Raw genomic sequence first — 21,732 nt, 5'->3', positions numbered from 1 at the left:
GACAAAGGTAAGGGGGGGGTGTAGACAGGGCCGGGCGGGTGGGTTAGGTAGGGGAAGGGAGGGGAAGGTGAGGGGAGGGCAAAGGAAAGTTCCCTCCAAGGCCGCTCCGATTTCGGAGCGGCCTTGGAGGGAACGGGGGGAGGCAGCGCGGCTCGGCGCGCGCAGGCTATACAAAATCGATAGCCTTGCGCGCGCCGATCCAGGATTTTCGTGGATACGCGCGGCTCCGCGCGTATCTACTAAAATCCAGCATACTTTTGCTTGAGTCTGATGCGCAAGCAAAAGTAGGCTGATCGCGCTTCTTTTAAAATCTACCCCTAAGTAAACTTGATTAATAGCCATTAATGGACTTCTCCTCCAAGAACTTATCCAAACCTTTTTTAAACGCAGCTACACTAACTGCACTAACCACATCCTCTGGCAACAAATTCCAGAGCTTTATTGTGCATTGAGTGAAAAAGAACTTTCTCCGATTAGTCTTAAATGTGCTACTTACTAACTTCATGGAGTGCCCTCTAGTCTTTCTATTATCCGAAAGAGTAAATAACCGAGTCACATCTACTCGTTCTAGACCTCTCATGATTTTAAACACCTCTATCATATCCCCCCTCAGCCGTCTCTTCTCCAAGCTGAAAAGTCCTAACATCTTTAGTCTTTCCTCATAGGGGAGTTGTTCCATCCCCTTCATCATTTTGGTTGCCCTTCTCTGTACCTTCTCCATCACAATTATATCATTCTTGAGATGCGGCGACCAGAATTGTACACAGTATTCAAGGTGCGGTCTCACCATGGAGCGATACAGAGGCATTATGACATTTTCCGTTTTATTCATCATTCCCTTTCTAATAATTCCCAACATTCTGTTTGCTTTTTTGACTGCCGCAGCACACTGAGCCGACGATTTCAATGTGTTATCCACTATGACACCTGGATCTCTTTCTTGGGTTGTTGCACCTAATATGGAACCCAACATTGTGTAATTATAGCATGGGTTATTTTTCCCTATATGCATCACCTTGCACTTATCCACATTAAATGTCATCTGCCATTTGGATGCCCAATTTTCCAGTCTCACAAGGTCTTCCTGCAATGTATCACAATCTGCTTGTGATTTAACTACTCTGAACAATTTTGTGTCATCTGCAAATTTGATTATCTCACTCATCGTATTTCTTTCCAGATCATTTATAAATATATTGAACAGTAAGGGTCCCAATACAGATCCCTGAGGCCTCCACTGCCCACTCCCTTCCACTGAGAAAATTGTCCATTTAATCCTACTCTCTGTTTCCTGCCTTTTAGCCAGTTTGCAATCCACGAAAGGACATCGCCACCTATCCCATGACTTTTTACTTTTCCTAGAAGCCTCTCATGAGGAACTTTGTCAAACGCCTTCTGAAAATCCAAGTATACTACTATCTACCGGTTCACCTTCATCCACATGTTTATTAACGCCTTCAAAGGAGGCTTAAGAAACTCCCTTCCAACCCCTGTTGTCCCCTCGCCCCCGCTCCAACCCCCTTACTCCACTAAGGCCAATCGGACAAGGTCTTTGACTGAACGGAGCCGTCTGATTTAAGAGTCAGCTTCTGGGATCCCCGTTTTAGGGGACACAGATAACCGCAGCCAGGGCCAGAGCCTGTCCAGCCAAAAAAAAAAAAAAAAGAACAGCTGAGGCCGAGAGGCGTCCCAAGGTGCTAACTTGAGAGAGACCCCCGGAACGCCATTTGTGCCACGCTCCGCATTGCCCAAGGGACACCCCCCAGCCCAGCCCCTGTGAGAACAGCAGGTCTGATACCCATGGGCTTCATGGTAAGGAAGCTTCGACATGTGCATTCGTTTCACGTCGCTCATTCGGTTTGGATGCCAGCAACGAATTGGACCCCGCAGACAGATTCACACAGGGGTTCCCGAGAACGCGCGGATCTGGTTTGAAATTTTCACTGTCCCAAGGGGAGACCCTGATGCTTCCTCTCACCCCGCATCACCGTCACAGAGCAGGCTCCGGTGGAGTTGTCATGGAAGGGGGGGGGGGGGGGAGCCTTCATCTGCTGTCAGAGGAAAGAATCTGTTACTGTCATAAGGGAAACCCCCTCTCTGTGTCACTGGGCAGAATCCAGTTTCATGGTGGGGAGATTCTGGTGCTGTTATTAGGTGACTGGCACAGGGCCAGCTCTATGGATCTCTTTAATATCCCACTGAAAGGCAGAGGGGTGTGTGAGAGAGAGAGAGAGAATCCCAGATAATGTGAAGGAGAGAGAGGGAAGAGCATGGCTGTGTCAGCTACCACGTGGCTGGCCTTTCACAAGATGCCTGACCCCTGCTGACCCCAGGTCCAGACTGGACTCCAGGGGCAGACCAGGAATTGAATGTGTCAGGTCCGGCTTGCAGTACCGCTCAGAGTGGGCTGGCCCGGTCTTTGCGGATGAACCTGTACAGTGTACGGCTAGGACCGATAAAACAGGAGGGTAGGCTCTCTAAGAAAGCCGTGAGGGCGACAAAATAGCTTGGCGTCTAACCTAGTGTACGGCCAGGGCAAGGTTTCTCCAGCTGGTCCCCGACTACCCCCTCCAGCTGGTGAGGGGTTTCCGGGATCTCCAGGAAGAGTGGAATCTGTGCACACAAATCAGTCTCCTGCAGATTCATCAGGGAGATCCTGGAAACCCCTCACTGGCTAAGCTGGTGCTGGAGGCTGGAGTTCAAACCCCCTGTTGATTCTTGGGGGGGGGGGGGGGGGGGAGCTGAAAGCAGAATTGGAAGAGGGAGGAACAGGGATGGATGGATTTTCCCTCATTGGTGGCAACGAGTGTTTGATGCATGGAAAGCTCTGGTGAGGTTTTTTACTTCTACCCCCCCTGCCTGGAGAACGTCCGTCCTTCTCCTCCCTGGCCTATCCTTCAGCCTTCCACGTTCCCTGCTGTGCTGGCTGTCGAGGGGGGGTGCGGGGGGGGGGGGGCAGTGGGCATTGGACGATTTCTGCGGTATTTTCCCTCTCGGTGGCCGATTCACCCTTGGGACAGGTCCAGGCCCAGAAATGGACCTCGGGTCCTCATGGCACAGCCCCGGAGGGCTCAGCACATTCTGCAGTTTGTTGCAGGGGATCCTCTGTGCCTGACGGAGAACCTGCATCCCCAGGGCAATGTTTGCGCATCCAACGGGGCGACTTTCTCCCGCGTCCACCGCGACGCGCGGGAGGTGCAAGCAGAGCGGTCTCTCCGGGACGGTTTCTTTTGGTTTTTTTTTAAATATTTATTTATTGGCACACGTTACGAGACATTGCAGTGAATCTTAAATGGAAATAACAAAAGAAATAGCGTCTGGACTATGCTTTTCTCGTTTCCGGTTCCTCCCCTCTGCCCTGCTCCTCACCTATAAAAGAGCCGGCTCACAACCTCCCACCCCAGCTGAACACGCGGGGACAGCCCCTGCCACCGCCCTGTCCCTGCCTCCATCTTCAAAGAATATTCCATTTTCCAAAACATCTTCTCTGCGTCCCGAGGCGGCGACCCTGCCCAGGGAAGCAATTTCAGGGATGCGCACACCCAGATTGTTCAGCGGACCCTGCACACATTGTTACCCCCCCCCTCCCCAGCATCCCAACACCCCCCCTCCGCCGCCACGATACGAAAGCTGTCAAGCAAACCCCCCCCCCCCCAAATCCCTTCCATACACTCCCCTCCCCCCCACATCCCGGAGGTGGGCGCGCAGAGGAGAGGAGAAGAGGGGCAAGCAAGGCCTGAGAAACCCTGAAAGGACACTGGAAGTCACAGTCTGTGCTTGCAAGCAGGGGAACACAGGGGCAGTGAGCAGCCGGGAGCAGCGGGACAGCTCTGCATTCCTGCTCCAACTACTATTACAGAGGCAGAGAAAAAACGCTCCCGGGACTTTCAGTGGCAGAGGGCAAGGCGAGGGGGGGGGGGGGCAGCTTGGAAACAGCAGCCCATGGAAAGAATTCAGGGCTAAGGACTCATTCTCATTATCCACCCAGTACTGTACTGAAGTGTCTTTCCACTGATGTAAGCAACTTAACTAAAACAATGTAATGGTGGGAAATGGTGAGCCAGGGAGGCAGAGCCTGTCGCCTCTAGGACTGGAGGGATCAGGGGATGGGAGCAGGGATACAGAGCCTGTCACCTCTAGGACTGGAGGGATCAGGGGATGGGGGCAGGGATACAGAGCCTGTCGCCTCTAGGACTGGAGGGATCAGGGGATGGGAGCAGGGATACAGAGCCTGTCACCTCTAGGACTGGAGGGATCAGGGGATGGGAGCAGGGATACAGAGCCTGTCACCTCTAGGACTGGAGGGAGCAGGGGACGGGAGCAGGGATACAGAGCCTGTCACCTCTAGGACAGGAGGGAGCAGGGGACGGGGGCAGGGATACAGAGCCCGTCACCTCTAGGACTGGAGGAAGCAGGGGATGGGAACAGGGATACAGAGCCTGTCACCTCTAGGACAGGAGGGATCAGGGGACGGGAGCAGGGATACAGAGCCTGTCACCTCTAGGACAGGAGGGATCAGGGGACGGGAGCAGGGATACAGAGCCTGTTACCTCTAGGACTGGAGGGATCAGGGGTTGGGAGCAGGGATACAGAGCCTGTCACCTCTAGGACAGGAGGGAGCAGGGGTTGGGAGCAGGGATACAGAGCCTGTCACCTCTAGGACAGGAGGGAGCAGGGGACGGGGGCAGGGATACAGAGCCCGTCACCTCTAGGACTGGAGGAAGCAGGGGATGGGAAGCAGGGATACAGAGCCTGTCACCTCTAGGACAGGAGGGATCAGGGGACGGGAGCAGGGATACAGAGCCTGTCACCTCTAGGACAGGAGGGATCAGGGGACGGGAGCAGGGATACAGAGCCTGTTACCTCTAGGACTGGAGGGATCAGGGGTTGGGAGCAGGGATACAGAGCCTGTCACCTCTAGGACAGGAGGGATCAGGGGCTGGGAGCAGGGATACAGAGCCCGTCACCTCTAGGACTGGAGGAAGCAGGGGATGGGAGCAGGGATACAGAGCCTGTCACCTCTAGGACAGGAGGGATCAGGGGACGGGAGCAGGGATACAGAGCCTGTCACCTCTAGGACAGGAGGGATCAGGGGACGGGAGCAGGGATACAGAGCCTGTCACCTCTAGGACTGGAGGGATCAGGGGATTGGGAGCAGGGATACAGAGCCCGTCACCTCTAGGACAGGAGGGATCAGGGGCTGGGAGCAGGGATACAGAGCCCGTCACCTCTAGGACTGGAGGGATCAGGGGATGGGAGCAGGGATACAGAGCCTGTCACCTCTAGGACTGTATGGATCAGGGGATGGGAGCAGGGATACAGAGCCTGTCACCTCTAGGACTGGAGGGATCAGGGGATGGGAGCAGGGATACAGAGCCTGTCACCTCTAGGACTGGAGGGATCAGGGGACGGGAGCAGGGATACAGAGCCTGTCACCTCAAGGACTGGAGGGATCAGGGGATGGGAGCAGGGATACAGAGCCCTTCACCTCTAGGACTGGAGGGATCAGGGGATGGGAGCAGGGATACAGAGCCCGTCACCTCTAGGACTGGAGGGATCAGGGGATGGGAGCAGGGATACAGAGCCTGTCACCTCTAGAACTGGAGGGATCAGGGGATGGGAGCAGGGATACAGAGCCTGTCACCTCTAGGACTGGAGGGCTCAGGGGACAGGAGCAGGGATACAGAGCCTGTCACCTCTAGGACTGGAGGGATCAGGGGACGGGTACAGGGATACAGAGCCTGTCACCTCTAGGACTGGAGGGATCAGGGGATGGGTGCAGGAATACAGAGCCCGTCACCTCTAGGACTGGAGGGAGCAGGGGATGGGTGCAGGGATACAGAGCCTGTCACCTCTAGGACTGGAGGGATCAGGGGATGGGAGCAGGGATACAGAGCCTGTCACCTCTAGAACTGGAGGGATCAGGGGATGGGAGCAGGGATACAGAGCCTGTCACCTCTAGGACTGGAGGGATCAGGGGACGGGAGCAGGGATACAGAGCCTGTCACCTCTAGGACTGGAGGGATCAGGGGATGGGTACAGGGATACAGAGCCTGTCACCTCTAGGCCTGGAGGGATCAGGGGATGGGTGCAGGAATACAGAGCCCGTCACCTCTAGGACTGGAGGGATCAGGGGATGGGAGCAGGGATACAGAGCCTGTCACCTCTAGAACTGGAGGGATCAGGGGACGGGTGCAGGGATACAGACCCTGTCACCTCTAGGACTGGAGGGATCAGGGGACGGGTGCAGGGATACAGAGCCTGTCGCCTCTAGGACTGGAGGGATCAGGGGACGGGTGCAGGGATACAGAGCCTGTCGCCTCTAGGACTGGAGGGATCAGGGGACGGGTGCAGGGATACAGAGCCTGTCGCCTCTAGGACTGGAGGGATCAGGGGACGGGAGCAGGGATACAGAGCCTGTCGCCTCTAGGACTGGAGGGATCAGGGGATGGGAGCAGGGATACAGAGCCTGGCACCTCTAGGACTGGAGGGATCAGGGGATGGGAGCAGGGATACAGAGCCTGTCACCTCTAGGACTGGAGGGATCAGGGGATGGGAGCAGGGATACAGAGCCTGGCACCTCTAGGACTGGAGGGATCAGGGGATGGGAGCAGGGATACAGAGCCTGTCACCTCAAGGACTGGAGGGATCAGGGGATGGGAGCAGGGATACAGAGCCCGTCACCTCTAGGACTGGAGGGATCAGGGGATGGGAGCAGGGATACAGAGCCTGTCACCTCTAGAACTGGAGGGATCAGGGGATGGGAGCAGGGATACAGAGCCTGTCACCTCTAGGACTGGAGGGCTCAGGGGACGGGAGCAGGGATACAGAGCCTGTCACCTCTAGGACTGGAGGGATCAGGGGACGGGAGCAGGGATACAGAGCCTGTCACCTCTAGGACTGGAGGGCTCAGGGGACGGGAGCAGGGATACAGAGCCTGTCACCTCTAGAACTGGAGGGATCAGGGGATGGGAGCAGGGATACAGAGCCTGTCACCTCTAGGACTGGAGGGATCAGGGGACGGGAGCAGGGATACAGAGCCTGTCACCTCTAGGACTGGAGGGATCAGGGGATGGGTACAGGGATACAGAGCCTGTCACCTCTAGGCCTGGAGGGATCAGGGGATGGGTGCAGGAATACAGAGCCCGTCACCTCTAGGACTGGAGGGAGCAGGGGATGGGTGCAGGGATACAGAGCCCGTCACCTCTAGGACTGGAGGGAGCAGGGGATGGGTGCAGGGATACGGAGCCCGTCACCTCTAGGACTGGAGGGATCAGGGGACGGGTGCAGGGATACAGAGCCTGGCACCTCTAGGACTGGAGGGATCAGGGGACGGGAGCAGGGATACAGAGCCTGTCACCTCTAGGACTGGAGGGATCAGGGGATGGGTACAGGGATACAGAGCCTGTCACCTCTAGGACTGGAGGGATCAGGGGATGGGTGCAGGGATACAGAGCCCGTCACCTCTAGGACTGGAGGGAGCAGGGGATGGGTGCAGGGATACAGAGCCCGTCACCTCTAGGACTGGAGGGAGCAGGGGATGGGTGCAGGGATACGGAGCCCGTCACCTCTAGGACTGGAGGGATCAGGGGACGGGAGCAGGGATACGGAGCCTGTCGCCTCTAGGACTGGAGGGATCAGGGGATGGGAGCAGGGATACAGAGCCTGTCGCCTCTAGGACTGGAGGGATCAGGGGACGGGAGCAGGGATACAGAGCCTGTCACCTCTAGGACTGGAGGGATCAGGGGACGGGTGCAGGGATACAGACCCTGTCACCTCTAGGACTGGAGGGATCAGGGGACGGGTGCAGGGATACAGAGCCTGTCGCCTCTAGGACTGGAGGGATCAGGGGACGGGAGCAGGGATACAGAGCCTGTCGCCTCTAGGACTGGAGGGATCAGGGGATGGGAGCAGGGATACAGAGCCTGGCACCTCTAGGACTGGAGGGATCAGGGGATGGGAGCAGGGATACAGAGCCTGTCACCTCTAGGACTGGAGGGATCAGGGGATGGGAGCAGGGATACAGAGCCTGGCACCTCTAGGACTGGAGGGATCAGGGGATGGGAGCAGGGATACAGAGCCTGTCACCTCAAGGACTGGAGGGATCAGGGGATGGGAGCAGGGATACAGAGCCCGTCACCTCTAGGACTGGAGGGATCAGGGGATGGGAGCAGGGATACAGAGCCTGTCACCTCTAGAACTGGAGGGATCAGGGGATGGGAGCAGGGATACAGAGCCTGTCACCTCTAGGACTGGAGGGCTCAGGGGACGGGAGCAGGGATACAGAGCCTGTCACCTCTAGGACTGGAGGGATCAGGGGATGGGTGCAGGAATACAGAGCCCGTCACCTCTAGGACTGGAGGGAGCAGGGGATGGGTGCAGGGATACAGAGCCCGTCACCTCTAGGACTGGAGGGATCAGGGGATGGGAGCAGGGATACAGAGCCCGTCACCTCTAGGACTGGAGGGATCAGAGGATGGGAGCAGGGATACAGAGCCTGTCACCTCTAGGACTGGAGGGATCAGGGGATGGGAACAGGGATACAGAGCCTGTCACCTCTAGGACTGGAGGGTTCAGGGGACGGGAGCAGGGATACAGAGCCTGTCACCTCTAGGACTGGAGGGATCAGGGGATGGGAGCAGGGATACAGAGCCTGTCACCTCTAGAACTGGAGGGATCAGGGGACGGGAGCAGGGATACAGAGCCTGTCACCTCTAGGACTGGAGGGATCAGGGGACGGGAGCAGGGATACAGAGCCTGTCACCTCTAGGACTGGAGGGATCAGGGGATGGGTACAGGGATACAGAGCCTGTCACCTCTAGGACTGGAGGGATCAGGGGATGGGTGCAGGAATACAGAGCCCGTCACCTCTAGGACTGGAGGGAGCAGGGGATGGGAACAGGGATACAGAGCCTGTCACCTCTAGGACTGGAGGGATCAGGGGATGGGAGCAGGGATACAGAGCCTGTCACCTCTGGGACTGGAGGGATCAGGGGATGGGAACAGGGATACAGAGCCTGTCACCTCTAGGACTGGAGGGATCAGGGGATTGGAGCAGGGATACAGAGCCTGCGGGGATAAGCTGATACGCCTTAGGACATCTCATTAATCATAGCCCACAGTCTGCTAACCCTTTGGGTCTCCTCAGTCCCAGCGTAGGGGATGCCAGTGTCTTCTACAGGAAAATGTCTGCTTCTGGTTTATCGATGCCAACACTGGCTATCCTCTCTTCTCAGTTCCTGGCCTGCAGGGTGCCAGCTTTGTACCCTGTACCAGGCAAATATTAAACCTTAGACTGGAACACAACGTCCTGTGATGCTGACAACGCCATTCGTTCAGTGTGATGGAAATCCATGGGAAGCCCGAGCTGGCAGGGCAGCGGAGGAGTTGCCAGCTATCGCCTGACGGATTCAATGGGGCTCCCAAGGACAATTTACTCCCACTGCTACCTTGCAGAGAGGGGGCAGGAGGCTGGCAGCCGTTCACTCCCGGAGGATCCAGAATGGGATCTTGCCCCTTGCCGTCCCGAGCCTCCCGGGGCGGGAGAGCTGACGGGCTGTGGGGGAAAGCTGGCAGCCGGGGCAGGAGGAGCCGAGAGGGCGGCGCAGGCGTCACGGCCGGCTCTGCGCTGCCTGGAGCGAGTCCTGGATTTACCCCTCCCAGCACATCCTTCCCCCCCCCCCACCCCCCCGGTGACCCGGGCTAGCGACCCATCACGGTGGCGCCACCTTGCGTTTCATGCACCCTCTGGTCCGGGTGCGGTCCTGTTCCCCGGGTCCTCGTGCATGCGAGCCTGTGCCTCTGAGGTCTGACAGGTGTGCGCCCCCCTTTGTGATTTATCTCGGAGACAGATTCCTTTGTCTGCTCCAACGCGGGAGGCAGATCTGAATGCTGCAGGGTATAAATCGAGCCGAGCGCGGGTTCGCTCTCTTTCTCTTTCTGACAAGATAAAAGGCCCAGGCGGCTTGGCCCCGTGCCAGACATTTTGTAGGTTTGTTCATTAGCAGCCAGTCTGGAGCTGGCTCGTCTGATTCCTGACACGTTTAGAATGCTAACACTGGGGCTGCGTTAGAAACAGTGTCCCAAAGAGCTAGAGACGAAATAAATATCCAATTACTGGACAGGGCTAACTTAATACAACGAGGTCTTGCTTTCACCCTTAACTCCTCAACCCTCCCTCACCCCCCACTCAGCCCCCGGACAGCATAGCTAAACTAAGCCACTATTCTATTTTGCAGCACAGATGCCATGAGAAATGCACTTATCAATGTCAGTGATAGAATAATCCACTATTCTATTCTACAGCTCAGACACCATGAGAATCGCACTGATCACAGCCTATAAAACAATAATCCACTATTCTATTCTACAGCTCAGACACCATGAGAATTGGACTGATCAGTTTATAAAAGAATAATCTATTATTCTATTCTACAGCACAGACACCATGAAAAACACACTGATCACAGCCTATAAAAGAATAATCCATTATTCTATTCTACAGCACAGACACCATGGGAAACACACTGATATCACTGCCCGTAATAAAGTAATCCACTATTCTATTCTACAGCACAGACACCACAAGAATCACACTGATCACTGGCTGTAATAGAGTAATCAACTATTCTATTCTACAGCACACACACCATGAGAATCGCACTAAACACAGCCTATAAAAGAATAATCCACTATTCTATTCTACAGCTCAGACACCATGAGAATCGCACTAAACACAGCCTATAAAAGAATAATCCACTATTCTATTCTACAGCTCAGACACCATGAGAATCGCACAGATCACAGCCTATAAAAGAATAATCCACTATTCTATTCTACAGCACAGACACCATGAGAAACACACTGATCACAGCCTATAAAAGAATAATCCACTATTCTATTCTACAGCACAGACATCATGAGAAACACACTGATATCACTGGCTGTAATAGAGTAATCCACTATTCTATTCTACAGCACAGACACCATGAGAAACGCACTGATCACTGCCTGTAATAGAATCATTCACTAGATGGAAGAATACCTGGTGTTTGGGGATTATGGCCCTCCCTGCAGGCTATCAGAGAGAATAAATACGGGACATTGGTGACGATACCCAAGGGCTGGAAAGGCAGGCTCCAAGAAACCCCAGAGTTATTAAGCTGATCTGGGCATTTCTGTGAGTTGCATCCGGTCTTGGTAAGGAGTTCCCATACACAGTCACCGCGGATAGAGATAAAATCGGAATTCCACCGGGATAATTCGCTATTACGTCCCCAGGCTGGAGCAATCTGAGGATCTGGACTACCTGGGGCCATAACCCAGGGTCGCAGCTCTGAAAGGCCGGTCCAGACCCGGTTGGTTCTCCCACCACTCCCCTCCCCTCCCCTCACCTGTGACTTGCCGAACCCATCAGGTCTAACCTGGGTGAGGCGGGGGTGTGCCCTAATGTCACCGCTGCAGCTCTCGGATCATCCCCTTCCCTTCTCTCCCACTTTCCATCCCCCCCCCCCCCTCTCTCATGCCACTCTCCTGGAAATATGAACCTGAATGGGACTCTCCTCCCTCCTTTAATCCTGAACACCTGGGGTCCCCCCAGGCGCAGGTTCCTCTTTCACACATACCCTTCCCCTCTCCTCCGCACCCTCCCCCACAGCTCCCCCTCCCCTACTGGGGCCGAGCTTCCAGCTCTCCCACCTACCCCCTACCAAATGAGCTTCATCTCTGGGGCTGCGTGCGGCACAGGGTGAGATGGCGATGGGGAGGAGAGGAGGGTCAGATGGAATGAGTAAGGGGAGAGAGAAGAAAAAGCCTCCCGAGGTTCACGCAGTCAGGGAGAGCTGAAGCGCGGCGAGCTGCCACTGGTGACAGAGCTAAACTTTACATCGACGCATGACCACGTGTGTACGCTGAAGAGCCCAGTGTGTGTAGCGGGCGTGAAAGGGAGACCTGCACTTTCCCTTGGGCTGGAATCAGGGTGTACAGTGTTTAAAGGAGACCTGCCCTTTCCCTCGGGCTGGAATCAGGGTGTATAGTGTTAAAGGAGACCTGCCCTTTCCCTCGGGCTGGAATCAGGGTGTATAGTGTTTAAAGGAGACCTGCCCTTTCCCTCGGGCTGGAATCAGGGTGTATAGTGTATAAAGGAGACCTGCCCTTTCCCTCAGGCTGGAATCAGGGTGTATAAAGGAGACCTGCCCTTTCCCTCAGGCTGGAATCAGGGTGTATAAAGGAGACCTGCCTTTTCCCTCGGGCTGGAATCAGGGTGTATAGTGCTTAAAGGAGACCTGCCCTTTCCCTCGGGCTGGAATCAGGGTGTGTAGTGTTTAAAGGAGACCTGCCCTTTCCCTCAGGCTGGAATCAGGGTGTACAGTGTTTAAAGGAGACCTGCCCTTTCCCTCGGGCTGGAATCAAGGTGTATAGTGTTTAAAGGAGACCTGCCCTTTCCCTCAGGCTGGAATCAGGGTGTATATATATTTATCTCTCTCTAATTGTTTCTTAGTTTAAATTCTGTACTGTCTTCCATTGCCCAGGTTTTACGCTCCCTGTTTAATGTAACTTTACTTTCTACCTTGATGTTAATTGGTTTCCCCTCAGTTACATTGTAAACCGGTACGATAAGACCTAGTCTTGAGCATCGGTATAGTAAAAGAAATTAAATAAATAAATAAATATAAAGGAGACCTGCCTTTTCCCTCGGGCTGGAATCAGGGTGTACAGTGTTAAAGGAGACCTGCCCTTTCCTCAGACTGAAATCAGGGTGTACAGTGTTAAAGGAGACCTGCCCTTTCCTCAGACTGAAATCAGGGTGTACAGTGTTAAAGGAGACCTGCCCTTTCCTCAGGGAGTATAGTAAAGGAGACCTGTCCCTTCCTCGGGCTGGAATCTGCACATGGTGTTAAGAGACTCGCCCTGCTTTATCCTTAGGCTGACCCTCAGAATTCGCAAGATCCGGCGAGGGGGGGGGGGGGGGGGCAGGAAATTCGAAGGGGAAGCCCCGTGAGTCTTTCCTGGTGGTAGCCGGGGGTTATCGCCCCATTTAAAGCTCTCCTGCCTTATCTGTTAAACCTCAGCCGTCACCGCATCCTTTTCTGCTGGAGGGAGGGGAGGGGGAGGGGCATGCATGGAGGTTACCCTCAGACCTGGGACCGGCCGGCTGAGGGCACAAAAGCAGCCTGGGCCTCTGTGAGGGTCGCCTCCGTCCTCTCTCAGGGTGAACCTGCACCTGGGAGGGTTCTGCTGGTCTCTCCTGCGTTCTTCCGCCTCCACCCGCTCTCTTTGCCTTCCAGAGGTTCCCCTCGATGTGCTCCGGGCTCTGGAGCTGAGGGAGGGCCGGGAAGGGATGAGCCTGGCTTCGGGATTCTGCACGCAGAGGAAAGACACGGAGGAGTCGGACATCGCCTTCCGCCTGGAGAACAGGACCCAGCTCAGCGCGCCCACCAGGCAGCTCTTCCCAGGTGGGTGCCGCCCGCTGTTTCCCCGTCGCGATGGCAGTAGCGCGCTGCCGGCAGGCGCGGCCCCTGCGCACGGTCGTCGCCCGGGCTGTGGGTAATGGGGGAGTCTGGAACCAGCATTACCAGCCTAGGAGTACGGAGAGGGGGGTAAGGTCAGGAGTAAGGCAGGCGGTGCACTAATGCGAGGTGGATCCAGTTGCTGCCTCGAGGAAGATGCTCATGGAGGTGGGAAGCATCCTGTCATGGTTGTGGTTGACAATGTCAGCCTTTATCAACTGATGACCCCGCTGGCCGTCTTTGGCGGAACGAGCAAACTTTGAGGCCTACCCTGGCCTGCTTGATATAAAACTGTAAATTATCAGGGCACTTGATTAGCTAAGAGGAAAACAAATGCCACGGGTGATCTTTGGTGGGCAACAGCGTCTGAGCATCGGGGAGGCCACGTTTTCAAAAGGAATAATCACTCTTCCGGCGGGCCTGGGCCATTTGCAAGCTGCCTGCCATGACGGATCCATGTGCGGCCTCTAGTGGTGGCAAGTCAGAACTGCAGCTCCCACTGTTGGCGACATCCTCTGCTCTCCCTGACTCGGTGGCACATCCTCCCCCCCCCATCAGCAGTAGCTTCTTGCCCTGCGCGATCCCACCGTTTCCCCTCCCCTCACCCACCCAGCAGGCCAGAGACACCCCTGAAATATTTACACAGTCCTCCGCCGCCCCAGGGGTAACTCCTTCCAATAGTCAGACCTGTGCCTGCTTTCAGAAGTGAGTCACATCACTGGAGGATTTGGGGAAGGGAGTCGAAAGTCTTGGTTCCTTTGCAGACGGACGGTTTCCCCAGGACTTCTCCATCCTGACCACCCTCCGGGCCAGGAAGGGCTCTCAGTTCTTCCTGCTCTCCATCTACGATGAGCAGGGCGGCCAGCAGCTGGGCGTCGAGATCGGGCGCTCCCCCGTCTTCCTCTACGAGGACCAGGACGGGAATCCTACGCCAGAGAACTATCCTTTCTTCAAGAAGATCAACCTCGCTGATGGCAAGTAAGTTGTGTCCTTCTCCGCCAAGGCAAGGAGGGAAGTTGGCGTTGGCCAAGGACTCTGACCACCTCCGTTGACCGGTTTTAGAGGGGAAGCGGTGGGGGTGGGGGGAGAGAGGGAGGGGATGGAAATTAACCTTTCAGGTCCTTGTGGAGGCCTTCCTGTCACCCTTCACAAATTGGGGAGGCACGGATACAAATCTGAACCGTCCCCGTTCCCTCCTGGGATTGGAAGCAGCTTGTTACGGCCACCCTGGGAAGAATAGGGCAACCTGGATTCTTTCCTGGCCATGATACATATCCATGGGCTGTGCTCGGAACCGTCCGATGGCGATAAGACGCATGAGCTGCCGAGACCAGGCAGGTCCCTCCTTCTGGGGTGACCCTGTGCGGTTACGGAGAGAGCAAACCACGGGCTGTCCCAGCAGATGCAGTCTTCTTCCAGTCACCTGCCACCGCTCTACTGCCATATGGGATCCATGTGGCTGGGGGCATCTGCTGGTAGATCTCAGATAGATGCACCAGCAGCCAGTGCCTAGGGCTGCCAACTGATTCCAGATTTGCCTGACAGGGTTGATTCGGTCCTGGATGTACCCCCTGTTGTGTGCGGGGACTTCTGATCTTCCTATTGCATTCCCTAAGAAAAGCAAGATTAACAGTTCCTGCGTGCAGTAGGCCTGGATCAGCCCCGACGGGTGAATCTGGGGGGGGGGGGGCATTTGCCTTGGGGTGTTATTGGCTGGCAGTCTTCTCATTTTAAGGCCCGCCTTAATCTTGCAGGTGGCATCGGGTGGCCATCAGCGTGGAAGCCAGGAACGTGACATTGATTGTTGACTGTGACAAACGGCAGCAACAGGAACTGGCTCGTGGGGAGCACCCTGTGATCAGCACTGAGGGGGTGACCATCTTCGGAACCAGGTTACTGGATGAGGAAGTCTTTGAGGTAAGGTCCTTCTTCCGGCTAGAGAGGTCAAAGCTTATCCAAAGTTTATATCTCCAGTGCTCAGTCAGTGCGGGCTTAGAGGGGAGAGTGACCCCTTACACCAAGTTGACGTTGAAACACTCATGCCCAGGTTGACGTTGAAACACTCAAGTTGACGTTGAAATGCCCAACTTGATGTTGGAACGCCCAGGTTGACGTTGGGTGGATACACGTCTTATGATAACTGCGGGTAACTCTGTACATTTCAGGATGTGGCCCAAAGTTTCCCGTTTCCTGGAGATTCTCTGTTACACCCATAAGCCGGAAGCTGCCCCCGCAACCCCCCCCCCCTTGCCCCCTTTTTATCTTGTTTTTGGCATGCAGAGTCGACAAGGAAAGAAATTTGAGACAAGAAATTCCTTAGGGCGATTGAAATGTCTGCACCACGCGCCTCTGGCCAGTGTGCACGCCTAACTACTTATTCTTGCACATTTCGGAAAATGTAGCTGGTAAGGTCAATGAAGAGTTGGAAGAATATCCCACACCATCACCCCTGTCAGAAGGTCTCTTCCAGTTACTCCTGCCGCATTAGGGAAGCAGGCACTGCGGTGGAAACATTCCGGGGCAGGAACATTGTCTGCCAAGTTCCAGCTTGCTCTTCCCTAGAGGGAGAATTCATTTCTGTCTGCCCTCCAGGGCCGTTTTCAGAAACTGACGGGAGTTATGCAGGGCTGGGGATCGAGACGGCGAGTCTCTCTGCTCTATCAGAGACAGAAGGCATGTGGAAGGGCTGCCGATCACCTCCTTGATAAAAGAGCCCTCTGTGACTATTAGGAGGGACTTGAGTTCTGGGATAACATAAGAACATAAGAACTTGCCATACTGGGTCAGACCAAGGGTCCAACAAGCCCAGCATCCTGTTTCCAACAGCGGCCAATCCAGGCCACAAGAACCTGGCAATTACCCAAACATTAAATAAATGTCAAGCTATTATTGTTTATTAATTAATAGCAGTTTATGGACTTCTGCTCTAGGAAGTTATCCAAATGTTTTTTAAACCCAGCTACACTAACTGCACTAATCACATCCTCTGGCAACAAATTCCAGAGCTTTATTGTGCATTGAGTAAAAAAGAACTTTCTCTGATTAGTCTTAAATGTGCCCCATGCTAACTTCATGGAGTGCCCCCTAGTCCTTCTATTATCTGAAAGAGTAAATAACCGATTCACATCTACCCGTTCTAGACCTCTCATGATTTTAAACACCTCTATCATATCCCCCCTCAGTCGTCTCTTCTCCAAGCTGAAAAGTCCTAACCTCTTCAGTCTTTCCTCATAGGGGAGCTGTTCCATTCCCTTTATCATTTTGGTTGCCCTTCTCTGTACCTTCTCCATCGCAATTATATCTTTTTTGAGATGTGGCGACCAGAATTGTACACAGTATTCAAGGTGCGGTCTCACCATGGAGCGATACAGAGGCATTATGACATTTTCCGTTTTATTCATCATTCCCTTTCTAATAATTCCCAACATTCTGTTTGCTTTTTTGACTGCCGCAGCACACTGTACCGAAGATTTCAATGTGTTATCCACTATGACACCTAGATCTCTTTCTTGGGTTGTAGCACCTAATGTGGAACCCAACATCATGTAACTACAGCAAGGGTTATTTTTCCCTATATGCATCACCTTGCACTTGTCCACATTAAATTTCATCTGCCATTTGGATGCCCAATCTTCCAGTCTCACAAGGTCCTCCTGCAATTTACCACACAGTTCAGGGGGGCCCTTCCTTTTGACAGCACTAATGAGGGCAGGGCGGGCTGTCTTCGTCTTCTGTCATCTCCTTCCTCCCCTCCCCCTTCCAATTTCTGCCACATAATGCAAGTGCTGGTGTCCACCATGGGATGAGTCATGGCTAAAACCTTTTCCACCTTGCCACCTGCTACCCCTGAGAAAGGAGAACTCTGCCAGCAGCTTGGTTCACTCTGTGTGTGTCGGGGGGGATTGCACCTCGAGGTTATTGTGCAGCACTGTAATTTGTTTTGGATGATTTTTCGGCCATTAAGCCGTGCTGGCACTGGGCCTTTGGCTTGGAATGCGTGGTGGTGCGAGATTCTGGCCATGGTTTCCCCCAGGTGCTGGTCTGAGAAAAGAAAGGGACCTGGTTGGACACGGGGAAGCCACAGAGGAAACTGGTTGCCCGGTGCGGCATCCACCGAAGCAGCCACGAGAAACTTGGTGGCCTTTCACTGCCGACAGCTGGCTCCCTCCTGAGCTCTTCTGATTAATGTCAGATGACTCTGGATATTTTGATAGTTCCAAGTCAGGATTTAGGGTGACAGTGTGGCTACCTAATTAATTTCTGACACAGATTCTTCTGACATTTCTTGGGAAAACACTGGTGGAAACTAGGTCAGCACTGAGCACTTGGCCACTGAATCACTGCTGTGCAAGCTTACACTGCTGCTGCCTGTTCTGTGGTGGGGCAGTGTATATTCTTCATTTCTCATGTAAGGGAAGTAGCACATCACTGAAGGAATAAATGTCTGTGGCAAACAGGGCTGTTACCTCAGTCATGGACTGAAACACTAACTCCCCAGCACACAGCTCTGCCAATGCACCTCACTCCTGCCCTGCAGCACCTCCTGCTATTCCAGTACTGAGACCCTCACACACACACAGCTCTGCCAATGCACCTCACTCCTGCCCTGCAGCACCCCCTGCTATTCCAGTACTGAGACCCTCACACACAGCTCTGCCAATGTACCTCACTCCTGCCCTGCAGCACCCCCTGCTATTGCAGTACTGAGACCCTCACACACAGCTCTGCCAATGCACCTCACTCCTGCCCTGCAGCACCCCCTGCTATTCCAGTACTGAGACCCTCACACACACAGCTCTGCCAATGCACCTCACTCCTTCCCTGCAGCACCTCCTGCTATTCCAGTACTGAGACCCTCACACACAGCTCTGCCAATGCACCTCACTCCTGCCCTGCAGCACCTCCTGCTATTCCAGTACTGAGACCCTCACACACAGCTCTGCCAATGCACCTCACTCCTGCCCTGCAGCACCCCCTGCTATTCCAGTACTGAGACCCTCACACACACAGCTCTGCCAATGCACCTCACTCCTGCCCTGCAGCACCTCCTGCTATTCCAGCACTGAGACCCTCACACACAGCTCTGCCAATGCACCTCACTCCTGCCCTGCAGCACCCCCTGCTATTCCAGTACTGAGACCCTCACATACAGCTCTACCAATGCACCTCACTCCTGCCCTGCAGCACCCCCTGCTATTCCAGTACTGAGGCCCTCACATACAGCTCTGCCAATGCACCTCACTCCTGCCCTGCAGCACCCCCTGCTATTCCAGTACTGAGACCCTCACACACAGCTCTGCCCATGCACCTCACTCCTGCCCTGCAGCACCTCCTGCTATTCCAGTACTGAGACCCTCACACACAGCTCTACCAATGCACCTCACTCCTGCCCTGCAGCACCTCCTGCTATTCCAGTACTGAGACCCTCACACACAGCTCTGCCAATGCACCTCTCTCCTGCCCTGCAGCACCTCCTGCTATTCCAGTACTGAGGCCCTAACACACAGCTCTACCAATGCACCTCACTCCTGCCCTGCAGCACCACCTGCTATTCCAGTCTTTCAGTCTTGCATATCCTTATTACAGGATGCAGTTATGACCGGGCTTTGCCAAACAAAGCCCTGAAGAATTCCTGAGTGATTAGAGGCCTCCCTGGGACAGAAAAGCAGAGAGTCCCTTCCATTATTCGACTTTTTTCCCCAACGAAGCCATGAAACTCTGAGATGGGAAGCATAAGTGTGTTCTGCTGCTATTAAAAACTGACAAATACTCGGCATTTTCCTCTCCTCGTTTTCTGCAGGGGGATATCCAGCAGTTAATGATTGTCCCAGACCCCAGAGCTGCCTTTGAGTACTGCGAGCACTACATGCCAGACTGCCACGCCCGGCTCCTGTACCCGCTCGTCGCTCAGGACCCCGAAATCCTGGAAGAGGTAGGAAAACCTAAAGGGTGAGCTTCAACAGCGTCGCTCGCCCCCGTATGCGCGAGAATCCGGGCCGAGCGCCAGCGACTCGTATCTTAGAACGGCCCTATCACGCGCTCACAGGCATGTGCGCGGGGAAGTGGGAGGAGCTAGGGAGTGTGGGAGGCATTCCGGGGCGGGGCCGAACAGTTCCGCGCGCAAATCCGCATTTTAAACCCGGCAGCCGCGCGCATGTTTATTTCTGCTGCCGATGAGGCGTAGGTCTGCAGTAATTAAAAGCCACAAGGGGAGGGGAGTTTGCAGGCCGAAGAAGCAGAGGCAGTGGCGGATTGGCCTATCGGGGGATCGGGCATCCCACGGTGGGCCGGTCGCGCTAGTCACGTGGTCTGCCGAGCGCGGCCGTGACGGAGCCGCGCTCGGCAGACCACGTGGTATCTCCTGGGCGGCGAATCCCCGGGCCGGTCTTCATTGGGAATCTGCCGCTGAGCAGAGGGGTGTGGGTGACATTGGCTGGGCCAAAAAACTGGCGGGCTGATGGGTAAACCTGGGAGTGTCCTTCACGCGCACGTTAATGATTCCGCTGACGAGCGTGCGCTGGGGCCGACAAAGCCCCAGGGAAGACACGCGAGCTGTATTTGCTCGGGGAGCGGCTTAAAATCGGAGGCTCACGCGCGCGCGGTGGGAGTATTTTAAGCCACGCGCGCGCGCAGTAGTCGCGGGCGCGACTTAAAATTCCCGCGTACGGGCGCTCGCGCGCCGGAACGCGCATGCACGGGCACCGGCATGCTCGTCTTAAAGTTACCTTCTCACTACACAGATCGAAAATCAAAGTAAACCGATTACAGAGAAACTTATGCAAACAGAACAGGTCGTATTACAGAAAAAAAAAGAGTAAAGAGGATATGGCAGAGAGAGAGATAAAGTAACAAAAGGGATTACTTTGTAGACAAATAAAGCGAACAAAATAAGACTTTACAGAGGAGCACTGTAAAAAACGAAGGAATTGCTTCACGGAGGTGCTAAGAGGTCCGTATTGAGCACCTTCTGTCTGGCTAAGTTCAGAATTAGCTGGACAAATGGCAGGGTTTGAAAATCCCCACTGCGCTGAGCGGACCCAAGGAAGACGGATAGCTTATCCGGCGAAACTCAGGAGCGGAGCAGGGGCAGTTCTGGGGCGGAGCCGGCTGTCCAGCTAAGCTAACCGGATAAGTGCCAGATACGTGGCCAGATATCGTCAGCGCTGCCCTGACGTAAGCCGGGTAAACTCGTCTGGCTATAACGTTAAGCTGACACAGCTGGGGATACCGAGCGTGCGGCATGACCACGCTGCTTGAATATTCCTGCAAAGTTAGCCGGATGAGATTTTCTAAGTAAAAAAAAACAAAAAAAAACAAAAAACTGATTACAATGAAACTTAAGTGGTCAAAACAGATGGCTTCACAGACAGAAAAGTGAATTTAAACTAATTACAGAGAAATTAAGCGAACAAAACATGGCTTTGTAGAAAAAAAAAAGCCCAAGGAAAGCAGTTACTTTACAGAAAAACTAAGCAAACAAGGGATTGCTTTACAGAGCAAAAAGTAAACAGAAGCCTGTTACTTCTCAATAGCATTGTAGAGATCCTGAGTAAACGACACTGATTATGAAGGCTAAGGACTCTGGTAGTTAGGGACCACCGAGGACTATACCCAAACCCTCAGCAGTTAGGTGGGTGCCATGAGAAACAAGCTGCGGAGCAGGGACCACCCACATGTGTGGTGATAAAGTGAGGTACCGGCAGCCTGTATAGGTCCTGCCCGGGGGGGTCAGTAAAGGTCAGGTGATATTTTTGTAGATATTATATTCTGTACATGCTGGATATATTAGCGGTTAGCTAGTTACTAGTTCCGAGTTAACTAGTTACTGTTATTTTTTGAATATTTCACAGATTGTATTTGCTGGATATATTAGCGGTTAACTAGTTACTTTTACATTTTTCTATATATTATTCTCTGTATATGCTGGATATGTTAGCGGTTAGCTAGTTACTAGTTACTAGTTAACTAGTTACTGTTATTTTTTGAATATTTCACAGATTGTATTTGCTGGATATATTAGCGGTTAACTAGTTACTTTTACATTTTTCTATATATTATTCTCTGTATATGCTGGATATATTAGCGGTTAGCTAGTTAGTAGTTACTAGTTAACTAGTTACTGTTATTTTTTGAATATTTCACAGATTGTATTTGCTGGATATATTAGCGGTTAGCTAGTTACTTTTACATTTTTCTATATATTATGTTCTGTATATGCTGGATA

The 21,732-nt window shown here is 53.9% G+C and overlaps 1 protein-coding gene across 1 annotated transcript in view; it reads left to right on the top strand.

Moving 5' to 3' along the window:
- Positions 1-21,732, top strand: part of COL5A3 (collagen type V alpha 3 chain) — a 123,314-nt gene that overhangs the window by 29,446 nt on the left and 72,136 nt on the right. Inside the window, exons 2-5 of the mRNA XM_029584539.1 lie at positions 13,287-13,454; positions 14,273-14,486; positions 15,263-15,425; positions 19,309-19,440. Of these exons, the coding sequence (XP_029440399.1) occupies positions 13,287-13,454; positions 14,273-14,486; positions 15,263-15,425; positions 19,309-19,440 (677 nt within the window). The remainder of the gene's footprint in view (positions 1-13,286; positions 13,455-14,272; positions 14,487-15,262; positions 15,426-19,308; positions 19,441-21,732) is intronic.

The sequence above is a fragment of the Rhinatrema bivittatum genome, chromosome 19 (assembly GCF_901001135.1).
Source record: "Rhinatrema bivittatum chromosome 19, aRhiBiv1.1, whole genome shotgun sequence".
Classification (NCBI taxonomy): domain Eukaryota; kingdom Metazoa; phylum Chordata; class Amphibia; order Gymnophiona; family Rhinatrematidae; genus Rhinatrema; species Rhinatrema bivittatum.
Note: the sequence above shows the minus strand (reverse complement) of the source record. Positions and strands in the feature narration are given on the sequence as shown.